The sequence below is a fragment of the Indicator indicator genome, chromosome 8, assembly GCF_027791375.1.
Source record: "Indicator indicator isolate 239-I01 chromosome 8, UM_Iind_1.1, whole genome shotgun sequence".
Classification (NCBI taxonomy): Eukaryota; Metazoa; Chordata; class Aves; order Piciformes; family Indicatoridae; genus Indicator; species Indicator indicator.
The window spans coordinates 34,946,065-34,963,965 of record NC_072017.1 but is presented as its reverse complement, the minus strand read 5'-3'; the positions used below and the strand labels follow the sequence as shown (position 1 = coordinate 34,963,965).

Here is a 17,901-nt window from a genome sequence, read left to right as displayed (position 1 = left end):
AAGGACAATTGCTTTGAAATCTTAGTAGTTAAAGCCTTTGTTATTGGGGAGCTGATTTACCAAGTCTTAGAAAACTGCCACGGTCTAGCAGAGTGACAAGATACATAAAGTTAATTCATGAGTTTATCTTTATTTACCCACAGAAATTACTTTTCTGAGGAGAATGTGCTTAACTGAAGCACAGGCAGGACTAGCTCCTTTAAGAATGTTCTCAGGGTCACTTGAGGTGTAGTGTAAGATTGATTAAATTAGTTTCTTTCAGAATTTTCCAGTCTGCTGTTAATGGCCTTAAATGTAAGTTAAACCACTAAATATACAAAAAAGGCATAATTGGTACAAACAAAAAAAGACCAAAAGATGCCAAAAAAGCAAAACTCATATGAAAACCAAAATTAATTGTGCAAGTATTGTCCTTGTTTGTAATGTGATGGCTTACATTGTGAAGAGAAATTGGTTGGGGAAAATGTTTGTGTTCTTTTTGTGGGAATCCTCTTGATTTCTTTAATTCCTTGGGGAGAATGGGCTGCTGATGCACTACTGCTGCTGATGATCCTTTGTCCTTTTGCTGGCGGAGGAAAAATCGCCCTTTAAGTATTTTGTGTCACTAGGTGGCAGCATCCTAATGTACCAACAGAAAATTACCTTCACCTCGAGAAACTTCTTAAACTACCAATCCCATCAGTCATAGCAAAGAGAACATAAAACTTCCTTTAGTACCAAGGTCACTAACTACAACCAGTTTGAGATTACTTGGTGAGTGTGACTATATTACTACATGTTTTTGAGTGCTTCATCGAACTGGGGTTGCATATGTTGATAAAAACTGATTGTTAGATTGAAAAAGGTAGCACATTTTGTTTCCAATGCACTAAGTTAATATGGGGAAGTACTTGAACTGATCAGGGTTTTTTCCACGGAAACGATGCGTGTGACAAGGAGGAATATGCAATGGCTTCCTCTTGCCTTCAAGGAGCCTTTCTGAGCTCATCAAGATACTTAGGAAAAAAATAATAAAACCTTTCCCACAATTTTGTGCCTGAGGAGTTGTATTTTGGAAAGCTTGGTACGTTTGAAAGCCAGTGAAACCCAGCTGTGTGTGCAAATTCATTTTGCTTAGCTCACTTGGCATTGTTCATCTGCCAATGCAAAAGATTGTCAAGATAGGTACAGTGTCATATACTCTTATATAGAGCCAACCTAAGAAGTGGTTTTAATTTACTGTGTTTTCTGCTAATCATAAAGATGCATTTCCTTTACAGTTTGCATAGGCGAATGATCTTTTTTGTTTGTGCTGTATTTCGTTCAGTGTGTACATGTGTCCCAGCCACGGCAGGGGGCACTCTACAGTGAAACATTTTGGTGTCTTGAAATGTGGTCTGTAACTCAGTCTGACTTTAAATCACAAGAGATGAACTTAGAATCACACTAGATTGCAAGATGATATATTCTTGTTTCATCCTGTCTTTTTTTCAGTTTAAGGAAAAATAAATCCTGTTTCTGCTCTAATAAAGCTTGCCTTTGAGCTCAAAGGCCTTTTGATCTTTTTTGAGGTTTTTATCTAAAAATACAAGTCCAAGGTTGAGGCAGTCCCCCCTGCCTTAGAAGTCTGGATGACAGGACCATCCAAGATGTGATTTGGTGGCACAAGTACCCGAAATCATATCTTGATTTTTGGAATGTTTCCATCTGATCCCTAGGGAGCATTGTTGGCTCTTTTCATTACAGGGTCTGTGACATCATTTCTGCAGAAGTCAGCAGTATGGGTCGGCTGGAGGGGAAGGTCATAGTGCTGTCTGCAGCAGCACAGGGGATTGGACGAGCAGCTGCTATAGTAAGTTGGAAAAGGTTTGTCCTCCTGTGCCTAGGCTAGGTCTGTAATGCTAGCTTGTGCAGTGACACCTGCACCAAACAAGTTCTCACATGAACAAATCACAGATGAACCAGAGCTATCCACTGAGCATTGAGGAAAGAATACAGTCACCACGGTGTATTGTGCCTGCTTTATGTTTGAACTTCGGCAAGTCTTCAGGTCTGAGGGGTGGTGTTAGCCAAGGATAAGAGCAAGATTTGAGAACAGCTGCTTTTCTAACAACATGTTGTTGTTGCCTGTACTTTTAACCCAGTATTTCTTCTGTTTTTTTCTGGGAGAAGATGAGGGATATAGAAGAACTATTTTCCTGTTATAAGGTTGGATGACACAAAGGTTTTCCTATAGCAGAATCAAGATATTTTATTTACATTTGATAGTTAATGTAACCATATCTAGGTGGTTCTAGCAGGACAGCTACAATGTTGTTTGCAATGAGCAGCTGTGAGAAATCCTTTTACAGATTTCATTTGCTGTTAAACAGAATTCAACATATCTTAACTTTCATGTTACCTTCTATTTCCCTTTGTCCAGTTCTTCCTCTGCTACTCCCTTCTTCTATAGCAGATAAAGAAATGTGGTAGTTTTAGACTGCCTTTAAAATTTTTCACAGATTTCAAGCAGAAAGTAGTAAAAATGTAAATAAATCATTATTGGGTATTAAAGGAAAATAATGATTATTCTAAACAATTCCTTTGGTGGGATATCTCCCATAAGATTTGTTTCCCAAAACAATCTTTTTTTAATTCCAGCTTTGGCCTGGGAAATACTAACTTGATTTTGCTTGACCTTGGCTGCATCACTTTTATTTTGGCTAAGTGTAATATATCTCTGCTTTTTTTTTTTTTTTCCCTTTATACAAAGAAGGTAAGGGGGAGGCAGGGAAGGAGAAGCTGTTTGCAGCTTCCCTGGTCTTTTGGCCAGGGGAGTCTTTGTGCTGTTTTGTTAATTGTAAATATCTGTAAATACTGTATATTTGTACATATTCCTTGCATTTCATTGTAGATTGTACTTTTGCCTGTAAATACAGCTTCCATTTGCTTCCACTGAGCTGGTCTGGCAAAGTTAATGTTGGGGGGGAATTTTCAACCCACCACAAAAAACTAGTGGAGTTATCTCTGTAACATAATCAACAAGCCAGACTAGTTGGTTTCTCATGCAAGCAGTTAAGAATGCAGAGGACTGCTGATCTTGGCACTTGTGTTGAAACACTTGGTGCAAGAAGGAGATAATTTTCCTGATGATTTCACTTTGTAAATATCCAGCAAACCGTAGAAGGCTGGCATGTTTAATACCACTATCCTCTTCAGCTGCACTTCAGACACTCATTTTGAAGATTAGGGACTACAGTCAGAAGTCAAAGCAACTTCTCCGTCAAGAGTATTCTATTAGCATAGCTGTAGAGAAAGCAGGTTTTGAGGGGACCATCAAGAATGATACTTAACCACAGATATTCCTTCAAAGTAATGCATCTTTAAATATTACTCTACACTAATGATTTGGACACAAGGTTTTCAAAAAGCTTATATACCAAGCTTATGACTTGTCAGCTCTCATAATTTCATTTAAATCCAACAGTACGAACAATTCTAGTTCTATGTGTTTGTAACATGCTTGCTAGTGCACGTGTGGCTAATAAGGGCAATAATAATACCAGCTGTCTTAGTCTGCTTACTGTTCTTATGCCTTATTTATGGATTGGATTTATCTCAATCCTGTTTTATATCATGTGTAGTTGCTCAGTTTGTTCCCAGAATGTGTGGTAATTGGTGTCTATGGCTCCCTGATGTGCCTAGAATGAAAAGAGAGAGATCAGCTGCCTTCAGGCAACTTGTATGTAAACCAAGGAAGGAAATGAGAATAAAAAAAGATTTCCTTTTTGGTAATATCTGGGATCTCTAAATGTAAACTGCTTCTCTTACTTGTGGTGTTCAGGCTTTTGCTAAAGAAGGAGCCAGGGTCATTGCTACAGACATCAACGAGGCTAAGCTGCAAGAACTGCAGACATATCCAGGTAAATGACCATCAGCTTTTGCAAGTTTTGTTGCAGACTGGTTGAAATGCAACTTGAGGATAGGACAGACTTCAAAAAAACAGCAAAAAATGGAAAATGTCCTACCTCATTCTTTAGGTTTTGCCGTTTTGTGGTGTGGAATGGCAGAGATTTAGCATATACAGTATTGCAGCATCAGCAGAGCAGCCAGACTATTATTCTAGGCACGTGGCATAACTGAGTTTTTCATGTCACAGAAGCAGCTGATTTCTCCTTCCCAGAGTGGTCCCTGTTTCAGCTACCCTTTAAGATCACTAAGCCACCTGTCAAACGTACCACTCTAAAAGGCATGGAATGCTTTTCTCTGATCATAAGAACTAGCATCCAGCTATATAACAAGTAGATTTTTTTCTTGCATTTCCATGGTCCACATTTACTAAGGAGTACATTAAAAGGATAGCTGCCTCTTAGAATTTGTGTATCTTGAGAAGCTAATTCCATGTTAGATAAGCTGATTCTATCTGTACAAATGCTCAGGCCTGAAGGTCGTCTTCCTGCTGATATCAGGAGGAAACTACTTCCAGAATTACAGAATCAACAAGGTTGGAAAAGATCTCAAGGATCATCAAACTCCAACCTGTCACCCAAGACCTCATGACTACTAAACCATGTCACCAAATGCCATGTCCAATTCCATCTTGAACATCTCCAAGGATGGTGACTCCACCATCTCCATGGGCAGCACATTCCAATGGCTAACAACTCTCTCCATGAAGAACTTTCTCTTCACCTCGAGCCTAAACTTCCCCTTATGCAGCCTGAGACTCCCTTCAGGGAGTTGTAGACAGCAAGGAGGTCACCCCTGAGCCTCTTCTTCTCCAGGCTAAACAATCCCAGCTCCCTCAGCCTCTCCTCATAGGGCTTGTGTTTGAGGCCTCTCACACACTTCAAGGAGTAGGTTTTGGAAAGCTGTGTTTCTTCATCATGACAAGTGTGGAACATTAGAAAATAGATCTTTCGTTCTTGAAACAAATAATATGACTTCACTATATCTTGCAACTGAAAACGCTTCCACCTTGACAGAAGGCAGTGGATTGAGGCAATTCCTATTACGTTGTGGCAGTGAACTATACAAACCACTTTCTTCTGGTACAGCTTTTTAGAGACAACATTGATCCTGAGGTTTACCACAAGCAATCCCTTTAAAATTCTTTAGGAACTTTAGGACTTTCCAGGTTCAATCTAAGGGTGTTAAAGAAAGTGTTATGTTTAGAACTGTGTTCCCCCTTACCATGTGCTTACCAGGACAGAAGTAATTTTCCATATACTCCGAGCCATTTTCTGTTTTTCTGACACGATTAGTTAAGCTATAATTCATCAGAGCTTGGCACATTGTTGTCTTTGAATTTTATCCAGCAGAGGTAATTCCCATGCTGATGTTAATCGCTAGCCTGTAGTCTAATTGCATCATTTTACACAAATCTCTTCAAAAGTGTCTGTATCGTTTAACTAAAGCATAGCATGCCTGTTCATGGACTTGTCACATTGGCTTCAAAAGAAAGTTTTTTAAATCCATTTCAAATCAAATTCTCTCATAATTTAGATGTTACTCAGTTGCTTTACACACAGTACTTCATAGAAATATGTAAGCTGGATGAGACCTCCAGAGGCCATTTAGTCCTGCCTACTGCTCAAAGCAGCTCCAGTTAGAGCAGATTGCTCAGGGCTGTGTTGAATCAAGATCTGAATGCATCCACGGATGGAATGTCAGCAACCTCTGCAGGCCTGTGATACAGTGTGACTGCCCTCATGATTTGAAAATAATGATATATTTTTTAAAAACAAACCAAAAGCCACAAAAAACAAACATACCATATATTTAGTCAGACTTTCCCATGTTCAGCCTTCTTCCTGTTACCTTTCATCTTTCCATTGTGGGCCTCTGAGAAGTATGCCTCTATCTCCTCTATATAGTCTACCACCAAGTAGTTGTAGGCATTTGTTAGACTGTGTGTCACTACTTGCACACCACTAAGTTGTGTTTTAAAAACAAACAAACAAATGCAAAACAAAAGAATTAAAATGAGTATTAAAAAAAAAATAAAGACAAACAAACCAGAAAACAAAACAAAAACTTGGCTTGAGGCACAAGTGTGTTCTGCACTGCATCTCCCTTCATCCTAGATCCAGGCTGATTCTACTGAAAAGTGTTTAGAAGAGTTGAGGTTTACCTTGTTTTGCAGAAATTTTGTCAACAATTCTGCAACAAAACAGAAGGGTTATGGTTTGGGTGGGGTTTTTGTTTGTCTGTTTGTTTGTTTGTTTGTTTTCTGTTAGCAGTGGCTTTCTTGAAGGTATGACACAGGCCCAGCCAGAGCTATAAACACTGATAGTGACAGCTGTCAGGAGCTGAAACATATAGAAGCTTGAGGCAAAAGCAATGCTTTCAGTGCTCTTTTGTTCATTTAAAAACACAAATATCATATTTTTACGCAAGTTTTTGTGATAGAAGACATCAAAATCTTACACTTAATTTCTATTATCACAGCTATGACACCATTCCATGTTGCAGAAGTTACTGGTTGATACAAAATCACTTTCTCATTAATTAAATGGTATAAAGCTGACTTAACCCTCAACTACACATGGATAGGTGGCATGTAATGTGATTGTGAGTGTGTGATATGTGTAACTAGTTCCAGGTAATTATCATTCTACAATAATAGGCATAAAAGTTTGTTATGATTATACAGGCTCTGTAATTCTTCAGCTTATGAGCGCTGTGGAATTCCGCTCTATTGGCAACATTTTTATAGTAAATGACATTAGCTTATCTGCTTGTGTGATGCTGTAGAGCAATCAAATCAGTTGATCTTTTTTAAATTCTCTTCTTAAACTTTAAGTAGCATGTCATGCTGTCCATTGTTGAGCTGATTTAACTACTGCACTGTTTGAAGCATTAAGTGTAGCTCTTGCTCAGTGAGTATCCACATCACAGTGAACTACTGAGAGAAGACTTTTCTAGGCAAGACACTGACTTGAATCATAGATTCAGTCCTGAGCATATCAAAGACAAACTGTTGATACTTAGCCAAATACACTGAAATGAATACCATCTTTTTCTAGGCATTGAAATACAGGTTCTGGATGTCACCAAAAAGGACCAGATAGAAAATCTGGCCAAAGAGATTGAAAGAATTGATGTCCTCTGTAACATTGCAGGGTAAACAACTTATGTTTGATCCTACTATTTTTTCCTACTTTTCCTGTTATCTAGAAGTAGTTTATCTTATTTAAACATTATTCCTTTCTTTCTCTCTCTCTCTTTTTTTTTTTTTCCCCTAAGGCATTTTGTCTTTAAATTTCTGTGTTTTCATCCATACTGAACTTTGTGTACAGTTGTGATACCCAGGCCAAGGTAGAATGGCTCTGGAATTTGTTCCCCCCACTGTGAGTCCCATGTACTGATGGCTTTGTCCCTCCTGGCACAACAGTGAGCAAAGATGGTGGTCTGCTAGTGGTCTGTTTCATTGCATATATTGGATCTTTCTTGTGTCCCTGATACTCATCAGAAAAAAACACATTATCTTTTTGGTTGTTTCTTTCTTTCTTCATAACAGTTCTTGTCCCCCCTTTTGAAGGTTGGGAGGGTTAGCTGTTACGAAATAGCAATGGAAAAAAATATGTATTGAAAGACTTAGAAATATAGATCACAGAGTAATTCACTTCATGCACCTCACTTATTTGAGGTTTGTCCATCATGGAACCATTCTGGAGTGTGAAGAGCAGGACTGGAACTTCACTATGAACCTCAATGTTCGCAGCATGTATCTAATGATCAAGACATTCCTTCCTAAGGTAAGGCTTGCTTGTCCATCATTTTTAGTCACAGGATCACAGGGTGTTAGGGGTTGGAAAGGACCTCTGGAGAGCTTCAAGTCCAGTTCCCCTGCCAGAGCAGGACCATATAATCTGGCATAGGTTGCACCGGAATGCATCCAGATAGGTCTTTGAAGTCTCCAGGGAAGAAGACTCCACAATCTCTCTGGGGAGCCTGTTCCAGTGCTCTTGTGACCCTTAGAGTAAAGAAGTTTTTTCTCATGTTGAGGTGGAACTTCCTGTGCTGTAGTTTACATCCATTGCCCGTTGACCTATTACAGGGTGCAACTGAGAAGAGGCTGTCCCTTCCTTATTGACACCCAGCCCTTATATATCTATAAACATTTGTTAAATCCTCTCTGTCTTCTCTTCTCCAGACTAAAAACCCCCAGGTCTCTCCTAGTCTCTGCTGCATTGTTTAAAGCATAAGAGGTCTAAGCTGTTGCCACCATGACAGCATGGGGTTTGAGATACAAAGGCAAGTATGCAGCTTTGTATAGAGCATTGGATTACAGCAATCCTACTCCCAAACATTCTCTGTGTTGCGTAATCCCTTAAGCAGACAATCTAGCTCAAGATTATGGCAGAGGAGATTGATCCAGGGGTTTTACCCTATGTAATTTGTAACTGAAATCCTTTACATGCAGAGTAGAGGGGGAGCTGATACAACACAGTACTAACATTTATACTACAGCACACAGCTACACATCATCACTACTAGAAAATACTTACATAAAATTCATATTCATATACATATTTTTTAAGTCTGGAAACTATCTTATGAAGCAATTCAGTCTCACTGATACATGCTACAACATGCCAACAATCCAGCTGAACAGTAGCTTGAGAACAGTTGTGTTCCACATAGCAAGTAGGCTTGGGACTGCAGTTGTGGACTGAATAAGGTGTCTAAGTTCCTATAAATGCAAAGGCCAGAAGTGGAAGCTGTGACCATGACTGAATGACAGCTAGTCTCTTTAGTGTTGCTCCAGTCCTCCTTGTTTGGTTGAGGTGATTGGTTGATTTGTTTTAATAGCTGGTTTTCATTTTAAAAGTTCATTATAACAACTTTTCTCATTTCAGGCTTTGAGATCCCCTGAAAAGGTTGTAGCATAAAGGAATTTAGCTCCAATTCAAAGATGTTAGATAGTCAATTTTTAGTATTTTCCAAAGCAATGGAGAAGTGAATTAGCACATTTTTAGCTGGCATGAGCATATGTCTGTAGGGTAATATTGTGGTGACAAGACAGCAATGATGCTGAAGTTACTATCTAGGGAAAAAATTCCTTTCCTGTCTATGACTTAGGATAATGCAAGGAGAACTTCAGATTCTCCTTTACTATTGCAGTTGATAGATCAAGAACAGATAAGCGTTTTTTATGCCAATTCAGCTTTGTTACCCTGCTTATCAATTGCATATAAGGATGTTCTGTAAGAGGTTATGGGCTATTTTGCTGGCCCTGGTGATGACAAAACAGTTTACATTTGAATGACTCAACCATTTTTTTGCAGATGCTTCAACAGAAATCTGGAAATATTATAAATATGTCTTCTGTGGCATCCAGCATTAAAGGTCAGTGGCTTTTCCTTACATAAATCTTTTAAATTATGGGAATGTAAAATAAATATTGCACAACTTTGAATTTAGAGGAGGCTGCAACTCCTGTGCAGAGATGCAAGTTTTAAAAAATGAATGCATCAACTTGTGTGTACACACAAGGTCACAAATGGGACATTTAAGAAACATAAAGATCCTTGCCTTTCAGCTTTTGAATTTATGTCCTGAAAGTTTTTGCAGCATCCTTTTTACCCATTCATATGAACTAAAAAGGAATTGCTTCCAGTAATGCCTTACTACATGTGTTCTTGGGAGAAAGAATGAGGAAACGACAGTTACATCAGCATAGCTGTGCTTCCCAAGGAAACCTGATGGCAACTATCAGATGGGTTTCTGCTGTTCCTAGATCTTTGCTTGCTTTAACAGTTCTAGACTTACACTATTGAAAGACTGCACACTTTTCTCTGGCGTATGTCTGAGTAGAATAACAGCAGTCAGCATTCTGGTTAGCCTGGCCCCATGGAGTGACTACAGGTGCTACAGGAAATGCTGGAGTCTGGAAGCAGGTGCATGCTGAACAAACCTGATTCTTTGTTTTTTTTTTTTTAATTTTATTTTTATGCTGCTGTCACACTGACCTCCATAAGGAGTTGTGAACAGATGTGTATATAGTACTTCAAAGGCAGCAGTTATTGGTCTGACAAAGTCTGTGGCTGCTGATTTCATTGAGCAAGGCATCAGATGCAACTGTGTGTGTCCTGGTAAGCATTCTTACATGATTTTGTAAACTGGGAGCATATGGGAGAAGGCCCACTGTTAGTCTGAATCATAGAACTATAGAATGGCTTAGGTTAGGAGGGATCTTAGAGATCATCTGCTCCAGCTTCCTCTCAACTAGACTCGGCTGCTCAAGGCCTCATCCATTTGACATTGTTAACAAAGAACAGACTTGTAAGTGCCAACTGAAGTTACTAGCAGTCGAAAAGAACAGAACTTGCTTGAAACACTTCTAAATTTAAAACAGAGAAGTTGCTGCTTTAATAGTAAATCTGTATGTTCAGTCTGTTAGCCCAGCCCCATGTGCATGATACATGCATTACACAGTGTCTCAATGTTTATCTTCAAAGGTACAGTCCAGGAAGTTAGAAGCAGATAAGGGCTAGCTATGGGGCTAGTTGTTGATAAACCATGTGAGAAGCGTTGAATTTCATTCTCACAAGTCTTGCCTTTTGGTTTAAATTTCAAGTTCTGTGTGATGTTGATAGGCCTGCAGTCCTTCTGGAATCATAATATGAAGTTAGACAGAAGTTTGAAGACATACAGATAGAACCAATGAACTGCTTTTTTTTTTGTCAGGATTGTTAATGCAGTTGATTTTTAACACTGAACTTGACATTTTGCATAGGAACTGTTGACACACCATCCTTACGGGAAAGAATCAGAGCTCGGCCTAATCCAGAGCAGGTGAGAAAGCAGCTTATTGGCTTAATTCTGTGTGTACAAATGTTTAACTCCATTAAAAAAATAAAACAAATCAAGTGGCACTTCTGCCCATCCTCAAGAATAGCCCCTGTTTCAGAATAACAATGACACCAGTGTTGTCTTGCTTAAGAGTAGTTTGGTCTTTAAAAAGCCTCAGGACACTGTTGCTTAGTGAATAGAGCGGGTCGGTCATTTGCAGAAGCATTTGCAATTATTGATTACAGTATCTAAGACAGGAGTAGAAGGCACTTTCTACTGTGGCAGGGGGCATGGAACGCCCTGACAAAAGGGCATTCTGGCCTACGCATTTCAAAATCATTTGGGATGCTTAACCATAAATGTGTAGACAATTGTGAGCCCTCACTTGAAGGGCCTGCTAACATTTACCACCAAAGGGAGAAGGACTTCTGTTGGCTTTGTTCTGGAACCAGAGTTTTAGGTTCAGTTTTCTACTATTTTTTTAAGCTGAAATTCATACTATGGTTAATCTTCTGATTTTTTTTTTTTTTTGGTCATAAATTCCCTACTTGGTGTACTGAAGAAAATTTTATGACTTATGGCGTGTTTCCAGTATTGCTTTGTACATGTCGTACTAATTGGATTAAAATAATTCGGTTTTATTTTTGATATACCAAATGCTCTTGTGTATCTAGGCATTGAAAGACTTTCTAGACAGACAGAAGACTGGTAGGATGGCAACTGCTGAAGAAGTGGCCCACCTCTTTGTGTACCTGGCCTCTGATGAAGTAAGTATGGAATAATACAGTGTCCTGTCACAGAATCCCATGCTAGTTTGCTGCTTCACAATAGAGAGAACCTGCTTTAGAAGGATTTATATTGCGTTTGAGCTGGATTGTTACAAAAATAAAAGACTTTATGTTCTTTTAGTGAGTTCAACTTAGTCCCTTTCCTAGCTGAACCCAGCTGGATCATGTTTTAAGGAGGCAGAATTATTAGTCATCACCTACCTTGACTATTCAAGAGCAAACATTTACATAGAACTGCTGGAGATTTTAGCTAAAAAGGGCTAAATGCTGAGACAATCTGTCCTTTCAGCAGAAGGAAAACAACAGGCACGCTGAAGCTGTTACACACCAAACTCTTCATGACCACCTCAAATACCACTGATGGTAATGAGAATACCAAGGTTATTTTGGATGCTATGAATGTTATTATAAACCTAAAATTGGACTGCAGTCCTCTGGACTTGTCCAGCAGTCCTGCCAAGCATAACACAGTACTTTAATGGGATTCATTCAGTCATAAGGTTGCTATCTATCAGTAATCTGTTTTTCATTTTCATCTTGGCTTTAGTGCTTCTGTAAAGCTACTAATTTTTTTTTCCAGTCTGATCAGAGGGTTTTCAATAGTGTAAACAGAATTCCAGTTTTCCAAGATATTCTAATATACTTCAATGCTGTCATAGGAAAGAATGTCAATGGCTCAGATGCTTACCTCACTGTCTATGCGATCTAAAATTTCAGTTAGATCTCCTTGTAACTATTTGCTGACCTGCTCGCATTGTGCTCAGCTGAACAGAGTTAATACCATCATAGTGTGAGGTATTATTCCTGTAGATGAGACATCTAAAGTCTATCTTTTGTGGATTTGTACATTTGGGATGCATTCTCATCTCAATACCTATACTGCTACACTCCCCTAAATTAGCTGGCAGGCCTCTGTTTCTAAGTCTTTGTATTCTATTTGTTCAGATACTTTACTAGAATAAAAAGTATAAAAGGAAATTTTTTTTTTTTTTTACTTTATAGAAAAACCCTTTCCTTGTAATTATAACCCATGAGAAATTGGCTAAAATTGTTACTTTTTGTCATTTCAGTCTGCTTACATGACTGGTAATGAAGTAATCATTGATGGAGGATGGAGCCTGTGACTGGAGGATGGAGCCTACCTGCAAATGGAAATTTTTACCATGAAAGGCAGAAAATGTGGATCGTGTTTTTTAGTTAAGCTAGCTTTCAATGATTTAGATCATGCACATGTCATCTATAAAAAGAAATCTGGTGCATTTTTACTGCTATATGATCTCTTTCTAGACTGATCTTACTGATTTCTCTTTTTCCTAGATGATAAACCACTAGAGTAAAACATAATTTGTGTGGCTTCAGTTTATGGTAACTTTCAAAACATGAAAGAATAGCAAGGTAACATTTAAGATTTCAGAAGGCAAAGAATATTACTTGAGGTAAAAAATCTGAGTTATGTTTTAAGCAAATATGAGCAAACTAATCAGTGTGACTTTTATTCTCGTCCTGCAAATTACTTGGTAGCTAAAAATTCACTATTAGACTTCCTACTAGCATTGACAGACTATCCAGAGTGACTACCATTAAATCAGCCAAAAACTGATTCTGAACGAAGTGTGGTTAAAACAGAAGAAGGCAGAAATAATATCAGATTTGAAGATTTGGAATGTTTGAATCATTGTTACTGGTAATAAATGTTTTTACATTAGAGAGCATACTAGTTGCAAATTGTACTTGAAAGCACATTCTGCTTTGCAAATTTCAAACTATGTCTGTTCTCCTCTGTACTTCTGTTAGTGAAATGTTTTAGAATTGTAATAGCCAGAGAAAAAAAAAGTCTGAAATTGTTGAAAAGAAAACATCCCAAGCCTGACAACACTTACAGATCTAAAGTTGGCAGTGCAAGACAGTTAACACCATAGATACACAGTGTGTGGGCGCATTAGACTTCTGCATGTACAGCGAAGAGTCGGTGTACATCTACAGCTGGGTTGTGCAACTGCAACGTCTGTTTACCAGATCCTGGGCAACTCAGGCAATTCTGGTGGGAATCTGGAAAAGCAGTAGTGCAAAAGGCAGGGCAACAGATGACTATTACAAGCAGTAGGACCACTTTGTGGAGTTTGACGGCGGGGTGTGATTATTTAAGCATATAACCACTAGAGACGCTGATGCAGAAATGATGAAGAGTCTGCTCTAATGATTAAGACTACAGCTTATGGCATGTAAAGAGCATAGAGATGGTGGGGTCAGTGCCCCTCGAGGTGTTTAAGAAGGATGAGGCACTTAGGGCCATGGTTTAGTTGATTAGATAGGGCTGGGTGATTGGTTGGACTTAGTGATCTTGGAGGTCTTTTCCAACCTGGTTGATTCTGTGCTTCCATGTACTTTTAGTCTATTTAAAAGAGTACATCAGCCCAGTACAAAAGAGATCCTAGTGGGAGAAACAGAGACCAGAGCTGTTCTATTAATGGTATAAATCACTCTTGAAATGATCTTGGAAGTATCATTACTGTTTTGTTTGGGTTTTTTAACTCCTTCCACATTCAGGAAGCACTATGCAAGGGCATCACTTTGACAGGCATGGAGAAGGGTATACACGGGAGAAGCATTTCCAGTACACAAGTGGATCTTCATCAATACATTTGACTTCTGGCACAAGCAAAAGGAGAGGCAGAAATCTCAAGTTACCTGAAACACCCCCATCTATGTTCACTGACCTAAATTCAAGTCTTAGAAGTTCAGGCTGGCAGGATACTGTTTCAGTGGTTTCAGGGTTTAATATAAAGGCCAAATTCCTTCCTCTGCAGCAGGTGTAGAAGGCTTACCTTGAAAAGGGAATCTCCCTACTGCCCTAAAATGCAAAACTTCTACTGTGCATTCAGAATCTGAGAGAGAATTCATTGTACTTATGGCATATTGAACTTTATTAGTTAACATGTCTAAGGTTGCTGGTGATTGTACTATACAGGTACTACTCAGAAATTACTTCCTTTTTTTATCAAAGGAGACACCATCTACTTTTGCATTGCTCTAAAAACACAGAGATACGGATTTTTCAGTGGTAGTCTGAGAAGCTGGTGGACTAGAACAACAAAACAAGGCAAAATTTGCTGTCTCTTGCCTTATTACTAATACTTTTCATGGGTATGTTAACAGCTGCAACTCTGAATGTCTTCTGTCTTGAGGTTTTCCAGCAGACTTGATGGAATTATTCAAGGAGAATGTTTCTTAATACTCTTGTGACCTCTTAATTCCCTGGGCTGTTTTCAATGGAACTGGGTAATTTTCTTTGTTTTCCTTCCATCCCAGTGATAATATAAAGAGGTTTTTTTGACCTTTCAGATTCTAGGTCAAACTGTTCTGTTGTGGTGGAGGAAGGGTTCCTTCTAGAAAATGTAATCTGATTAAAAAAACAATGCTTTTGTTTTTTGTCTGAGGCTTGTGGTCATCTTAATGCTGTGTAATGCTACTAGGAACCAGTGTAGCAACATGTTGCATTTGAATCTGTTTTCACATGCACCCAGTGCAGCTTGCAAAATGAGGCTGATAGAGGTCTGCCTCATTCCCTCAAGTGTACTTACAGAGGTGGACACACTTGATTCTTCCTTAACAAGTAGAAATGTCTTGATTAGAACACCACAAATATACAAGTTTGGGGCTTTTTGATTTTTTTTTTTTTTTTAAATTCTCCTGCCTGTTCCAGTGCAGTTCTTCAGCATGCACCTAGAGCAGAAGCTAGAGATCCTTGCCCTTTCTTTGCACCTAACCTTCAATTGTAATGCTGGAGTCTAAGAGGATTGTGTGTAGCTTCCCCATGTCTCTTCCCCGGGCCACGGGAAAAGCAGTATAAAAAGCAACCTTTTCCATGTGTACCGGTTGCAATGAAATGATGGGGGAAGCAGAGGCACACATCTACTTCATTCTCATCCCTCGTCATTCCAAATGCCGGGGGCTCGGTGCTGGTCCGTTGCCCAAACCAACCTGACTCTTCTTTGACATCTGATAATCATAGCCACGCCTGTCCAAGCTCCTGCCAGCAGTGACCTATTCACAGTGCCAAGGCACGAAAACATCTGCGAAGCCCCTTCGGTCTTCCCAAGATGTAGGCTGAGGTTTTTGTTTCTGGTCTAGTGAAGCTGTGCCGTTTAGAGGAGAGGCTGCGTGGCATTAGGAGCACAGCGCGGGAGGAGGAGCCAGAGCTGGCACGGAGCCGTCGCTGCTCGCTGGGAGGGGATTATCTCCTGGCCGGCTCCCTGCTGAGGGAAGCTGTGAGAGAGAGAGGCTGCACAGCCAGCAGGTTCTTTCTCGCTGGTCCTGCCCGTTCCTCAGGTAGGTGTTCTGCTCCTCTGTCTTGTTTTATCTCCATCTCCTGCAGCAGGAGTGGTAACATGGGGAGCGGGTAGCTGGCTTTGCAGACAGGAAGCTGCAGGAGCAGGCAGGGAGGAGGTTGCATCTGCGTTTAGTTACATCTTTGTGGATGGTGGTATATGGGGGATGGGTTGAGGGTGTTTTCTGGGTTGTGGGGTTGGGATTTCTGAATGTTAGTTGCTCTGGCAGTGGTGGTGGTGGTGTATTTGTATTCTTTTCTGCATTGTGTGTGTGCAAAGGAGAATGTTGACAGTCACCAGACCTCTTAATACGGGCATGCACAGGTGCCCCTGTCAGTTATCTCTTCAGTTCTCCCTCTCTTTCTTCCTACCAATTAAAATCAAGTTAATTGAGAGGATCTGATAAAAACCTATAATAAAAACCTCTTTCTTGAAAATAAGGAAAGTATATTTTACTAGGATGTACTGAAGTAAGTCTGTTACTGGCTGCTTTCCATGGTACAGGCCTTAACTCTGTGGTATGATTTCTGCTCCATGATTTCTCAATCACTGATTTTGTTTGTAGAAGGGGTGAAGTTTAAAAACCAAACCCATTACAAAACCCAAACAGCAACTAAAAATGCCCCCACCTAAGAGAACCCATGAACTCAACCAAAGCCAAACCCCAAAACAACAACAAAAACCCCAAACACCGCACCCTGCTATGAGTAAACTTAATGATTCCCTTTGGTCTTATTGTTAACTATTGAAAGCAATCATATCAAGAACCTGACAGGGTGCAGACCTGTTACAAAACAGGCTGAGGACAGTATATCCACTATCAGACTCCTCATTCACACCTTCAGACCATTCCTGCTAGGCAGAACAGCCCATCTCCTTCCTTAGTCAAAAAGTTCTTTCCTGTATGCTACTGTGCATAATGCATTCCAGAGCTGAAGCTGTTGTAAGCTGAACTTGAGTTTCTCAAAGTATTAACACCTGTCATGTCAGCAACTACATGGCCCCAAGAACTGGGATGTTGCTGGCACAAAGCTGGATGGAGAGTAACATCCTTCTGTCCCTTACCCTCATGCACCCCTTTCAGAATTACAAAATTAAGCGTGTATGTCCTGGAGAAGTAGTCAGTGAAGAGGAGGAGTGAGACACTACTAGGTTGCTTATGCTTTCTATTCCAATTAGTAGACTTGCATTTGTGTATTCCCAGCATCAATGAAAGCCACAATCCTAGGACTACAAAACAACCAAACCCAAACTGAAGTATCACTTACTGAACTTTGAGACCATAACTATTTGGTTCCACCAGTAGGAATGAAAAAAGATAGAAGAGTGATAGAGTTTGAATAAAGAGGAAAGAAAGCAAAACTGCTACCTTGGAACACACTGAAAGCGTTTGCTGTGGTTCTCTATTCTTCCTCTATGCCTTGGCTGTGTCTGAAGCCTGTTTCGTATCAGAGCCAAAACCACCCATGTTGCTCTTCCCTTGCCTATCAATGCCATTATCCTATCATAAAAGGCCAAGAAATTTATCAGGCATGATTTTCCCTGGGGAAAATCCCAGGGAATTCCCCTTTGGCTGCCACCAAATCACCTTCTTGTTTTTCACGTGCCTTAGCAGAGTTTACAGGAGGTTTTGCTCCATCATCTTGCCAGGCACAGAGGTGAGGCTGTAGTTTCCCAGGTCTTCCTTTTTTGTCTTTTTGAAAATGAGGGTTATGTTTTTATTTTTCCAGTCAGTGGGAACTTTACTAGATTGCTGTGTCTTTTCAAATATGAGTGAAAGTAGTTTAGCAGCTTCATCCACCAGTTCCCTCAGGACCCGCAGATGGATTTCATCAGGTTCAGGGATTGGGTAGGATGAGTGCTGCTGGGACGATCCCTGGTTGAGCTGGCCAAGCTTCAACATCTTCTCTATACCTATATGTACACCTGTGCTGTAATAGGAAAGAACACCACCAAGCCTTGTCTTCAGATATGTGCATGCAAGTCTTGCTGGCTCAGACTTGTGAAACTGGAGTAAATATTTGCAC

General features: G+C 39.8%; 1 protein-coding gene across 1 annotated transcript; it reads left to right on the top strand.

The window, feature by feature from the left end:
* The first annotated feature begins 1,759 nt into the window (after positions 1-1,759).
* Positions 1,760-12,670, top strand: BDH2 (3-hydroxybutyrate dehydrogenase 2). Its single transcript, XM_054383138.1, has 9 exons — positions 1,760-1,831; positions 3,803-3,881; positions 6,987-7,083; positions 7,610-7,718; positions 9,252-9,312; positions 9,945-10,058; positions 10,703-10,761; positions 11,433-11,525; positions 12,617-12,670. Exons 1-9 carry the CDS (start codon positions 1,760-1,762, stop codon positions 12,668-12,670), a joined length of 738 nt encoding a protein of 245 aa, XP_054239113.1.
* Positions 12,671-17,901: the final 5,231 nt, after the last annotated feature.

Bases quoted from the DNA above. Each gene is read 5' to 3' on its own strand.
- BDH2 (XM_054383138.1), top strand. From the start codon at position 1,760: ATGGGTCGGCTGGAGGGGAAGGTCATAGTGCTGTCTGCAGCAGCACAG. The intron at 10,762-11,432 runs GTGAGAAAGCAG...TTGTGTATCTAG, and splicing joins CTCGGCCTAATCCAGAGCAG to GCATTGAAAGACTTTCTAGA. The intron at 11,526-12,616 runs GTAAGTATGGAA...TTGTCATTTCAG, and splicing joins TGTACCTGGCCTCTGATGAA to TCTGCTTACATGACTGGTAA.